This window comes from Sceloporus undulatus, chromosome 5 (assembly GCF_019175285.1).
Source record: "Sceloporus undulatus isolate JIND9_A2432 ecotype Alabama chromosome 5, SceUnd_v1.1, whole genome shotgun sequence".
Classification (NCBI taxonomy): Eukaryota; Metazoa; Chordata; class Lepidosauria; order Squamata; family Phrynosomatidae; genus Sceloporus; species Sceloporus undulatus.
Window position 1 is genome coordinate 81,016,322 of NC_056526.1, and position 4,541 is coordinate 81,020,862.

At 40.5% G+C, this 4,541-nt stretch overlaps 1 protein-coding gene across 2 annotated transcripts in view; it reads right to left on the minus strand.

Moving 5' to 3' along the window:
• Nucleotides 1-391: 391 nt before the first annotated feature.
• Nucleotides 392-4,541, minus strand: part of TRMU (tRNA mitochondrial 2-thiouridylase) — a 20,045-nt gene continuing 15,895 nt past the window's right edge. For both annotated transcript variants that reach the window (XM_042469924.1, XM_042469925.1), the window contains exon 11: nucleotides 392-3,429. In XM_042469924.1, the coding sequence (XP_042325858.1) occupies nucleotides 3,277-3,429 (153 nt within the window). In that variant the 3' untranslated portion in view covers nucleotides 392-3,276. The remainder of the gene's footprint in view (nucleotides 3,430-4,541) is intronic.

The window sequence follows — 4,541 nt, forward strand, 5'->3', positions numbered from 1 at the left end:
AAGCCTGCCTCACATCTTGACTAAAGACCTTATTTACAGTAGAAACTCATTTCTATAAAATCATCTTAGGTGGTCTTCATATTGGAACAGCTTGTTCCGACTTGATGTTCCAACAATGACTACAAACTCCTCTCTTCAAACATAGGCATAAACTGTATGTACACCTAATGTACATAAAATGGATAAAGTATATTGATTCAGGTGCTGTTGTATAAGCCTCAACAAGATCTACAGTGCTCCAGGTACACATAAAACTGTAGTGGAAACCCGCTCAACATGTAATTCATAAGTGGTTGGTGTTTGGTTTATTGTCAACACATATCAAAAGATTTAAAATAAGTTTCTAAATAAAACATGACTCAATCATATACTTAGGCTCATGACAACGTTAGTATATTAACTTGAAAATAATTTATTTCAGAGAGGTGGAAAATAAATACTGTTCTACAATATAAAATCCATTATCCCCCACAGAGGCACTATTTGTTAACTACAGAAGAAACACATGATGAAAAATGTAATGAAAGTTTACAATTTCAGACTTTGGGGAGGATCTGAGGAGACTCTTCTATACAAACTTCATAAGCATATGTGTTACAAGAGTTTAAGAGCAGCAATGACTCTTATGGCACTTTAAACACTAAAACCTGTATTATTTGTGTAAAGGAGAGTAGTGATGAAAAGACTATCTCTTCTCCCTCCATGAGGTAGAAGGAGAATGCCTGCAGCAAGGGGCCATATATGCCCTCCATATACTTAAGAATTACATACTTCTTGATTGCTAAGGGGGCGTCTGGACTGGCCAAATAAAGCAGCTTCAAACCGATCTGAAGCCTGGATATTTATAGATGATGCACGAAGGAAAACCGGATGGAAAGCGAAATGAAGCCACGCTCCAGGGCTAAAAATGGGAGCAAAAAAGTTGTGATACTCTGACTCAAGGTAGAAAATGTGCATCATCAGGCTGGCATATAGACAGTCCAGTGCTAGTATGGGACTGTGACAAAGCAAAAAGAATGCAATGGATGTAATTACAACATACACAGACCAGACACTACAACAGGTCATGGGACGAAAGGGGCATACGAGGCCTCCATGACTGTGCTTTGCCAATGTCTCACTGGGAACACTGATGCACTGTACGGGCAGTGCATAGCACATGCGACTGTATGGTCAATCATACAGGAGGACGTCCAATGGAATGACATCTGGGCAGGAAGAGGGAGGTAACTGGAAGTGTATTAATGGGGGGGGGAGGCTGGGGGAAAACATGCAGCGCGGCTTGATGCCACATGCTGCAGACAGCCTGTAGACATGAGGACAGCAGGGTTTCGACCTGCTTTCAGAAAACCCAAGATTGAGATGCTTTTTCCTGCCCATGTACTCCAGCCCTATATAACACAGGGAGCTTTCATGAGTACAGCAGACTTCCTGCCATAACCAATGACTCCATCTTGCAGAAAGTGGCAGGGACAATACTGCAAATGGAAGGGGATGAGCTAGTGTGTTCATCCCCTCTTTCTCCCGTGATACTAACTGTGTGAAGGCTACAAACATCTAAATAGAGCTAAGAAGGTTACAGAAAAACTGCTCTTTCAGGCACAGTGGAGATTCACCAAAAGAAATGGATCACTGTTTGAGGATTCCAATTTTTTTTAAGAACAAAGATCTAGCCAAAAAACCCAACAGTATACATACACAATTGAACTTCACTCTCTTGCTTTTCAGTATCTTTGAACTGTAGTCTCCCTTCCTCCTTAGATCACAAATGGGGATCAAAAACCCCTGTATTTACCATAAATAGAAACTCAGTGTAGTTGGTACAGGGGACAGGGTGGAGAGAAATGAAGATGTGTGTTGCATATACACATAATACACCCAACAGGATATACACTGTTGTGGCCAGAAGACAACAATCTATGAAACCATGGGGACTTTGACCTCAGGCAGTATGCCATCTTTGAATACAAATGGCTGCTTTTGAAAAGGAAAGCTTTTCAATAGTAATTTGTGATGTGGCACAGAGAATTGGCTAGTCAAAGAAAATATGAAAAGAAAACTATGTTCAATATCAAGTCCTTAGAATAATTTTTAGATTTTACATTATTCTATTTCTGCAATTTGTATCTTTAGATTTTTGTACATGTATATTTCACCAAAGCAGATACAAGTCCCTCTTTAACAGAAAACATGGTGGCAGAGGCTGAAATAATGTTGAAAAAATAGGGATATGTTCCCACACCACAAAAAAAGAGCAGATCACCAAGTTTCTGTAAAACTAACAATACAGACTGTGAAATGAAACAATCAGGTCAGGTAAGAACTGTGTAAGTAAATAAAAACATTTTGAGGGAGGTGTAATGTGTATTTAACTTGTTCTCATTTTTTGCTAAAAAAGATTCTTCCAAGGATGATTTTTTTCCTTTTATCAGCCTCCATATTTCTTATGAGTTCCATTTTTAGCAATCCCAAAAAGATGTGTTCATTTTTTAACATGCTTAGGGAAAGCTGGTGAGGTAGGCTTGTCTGCTTTCCACCTTTCTTCCTGTTTTACAAATGATCAAAAAAGGGATTCTTGAGGCAGCTGCTGTTTACTTTGCCTATTGTAGATCGAGACACACAGTTACAGTGGGATTGGCTGCTGGAGGACAATTTTTCCCAGTTCAAGCTTTGTTTATTGCATTGTTTTTTGAAGACCTGCTGCTGGAGCTCAACACCCAAAGTTGTTTTCCAGCCCTCCTTCACTATCCTCCCAATGCCAACCCTGCTAAAAAAAATGTTCAGATGAGGAGGAGGAGAAAAAGGAGAACTAGACTGGAGTAAAAAGACGTTGTAAAAAGGAGCTTCTTTGTCAGGAGCTTTTGTTAACTAAGGGATGTCTGTATTTTGTAGTCCTGCATTTAAAATAGGAAAGGGTTGAACTCCTTGTTCATTAAATTATGGAGACATTCCCACATAGACTTGTGGGACTGCAGCTCTCAGTGGCTCTTATTTCTGAGTGGACACAACATGACATTGCTTTCCCAAAGGAAGAAGGTTGTGTCTGTTTCTTACCAACGTAAATCAATCATTGTGTCCAAAATATTTTATTAAAAAAAACAAACCAACAACACTAAAAGCATGTCCTTAATTTACCCTGGGAAGATATTTAGAATAGCATGTCAGTATGTTCATCCATGAATCCTGTTATGACTGTATGGCTATTTGAACCAATATTATTTTTTATTCAAAGTCTTTCAATTAACAAAGTATTTGCTTGGTTAAGAAAGCAATCTGTCATGTGGCTGGTTCTACCTTGACCTCATTGGTGTGCATACTTCCTGCTGTCTTTTCTCTGTTTTTGCCCTGTTGCAAAGTATACATTGATGGACCCAATCTCAAAATCTTTCCACTGCCGAGGCATTCATCACCCTTGTAGAAAACTGCAAACTGAAAGACAAACAATGACCATCTTTACAAGACACAAAGAAGACATATGTACTAAAAAGAACAAGAAACAAGCAAAGTTAATAAATTAGAGCTTAGAAAGATCATTTTTAAATGACAGTTACCAAATTCTTCCAGCCAACACAACCAATAACCATACTGAGTGGGGGATTCTGGGAGTTGCACTCCAAAAAACTAACTTCTCAAATTCAAGGAATCAGCACTTTACCATTCTTAGGGGTTGTCTGCATCCCCCGCTTAGATGACTTGGGCCAAAACACCCATGGCAGGATCGAGCCCAAGCCTCTCTTTGCAGACACAGATCCAGAGGATCTGGTCTCCCCAAGGTAAAGTGCCTTTACCCTGGGGTAAAACAGCCCTGGTTTTCAGTGATGTTTCTAAGAAACTCCATGACAAGCCAGGCAGTTTAGACATGCCTCAATACCACCACTTCATACCTTTCTGGTGGGCGATCCATCTGAGAACCGCCCCCCCCCCAGTCACCCTGTCTGATGTGGAAACAGCCAGATACCCTGCTTCCATATTAGATGGGGCGATGGGGGGGGGCTTCATTCACCAGAAAGTTAAGAAGCAGCGTGCTGATCGCGGGTCAATACTGGGACGGCTGAGTAAACACCCACCCATACCAGCCCAGGGACTAACTCAGGTGAGCCCTGGGGCCAAGATAGCACAGGTTCAGCACGTGCTATCCTTGCCCATCTGTTCAGACCCTTAGTGTGCTCACTCTCTAGAATGGTGTCATGTGGGGAAAAAATAGGTGTGTGAAGTTAGTGGTGTCTGTAAAGGCAGATACACTAAGTTGTGCCATCGAGTTGTTTTTGACAGAGAACATTAAGGCAACAAACCTGTCACAGGGTTTTCTAGGTAACATTTGTTCTGAGGGGACTTTACACTGTCTGCCTCTGAGGCTGAGAGCATATGACTTGCCCAAGGTCACACAGTGGGTGTCCATGGTCCAGTAGGGATTCAATCCTTGGTTTCCCAGAGTCCTAGTCTGGCACTTAAATCGCAAAACCACACTGGTTCTCCTATACTAAATTATATAATAATAATAATAATAATAATAATAATAATAATAATAATAATAATAATAA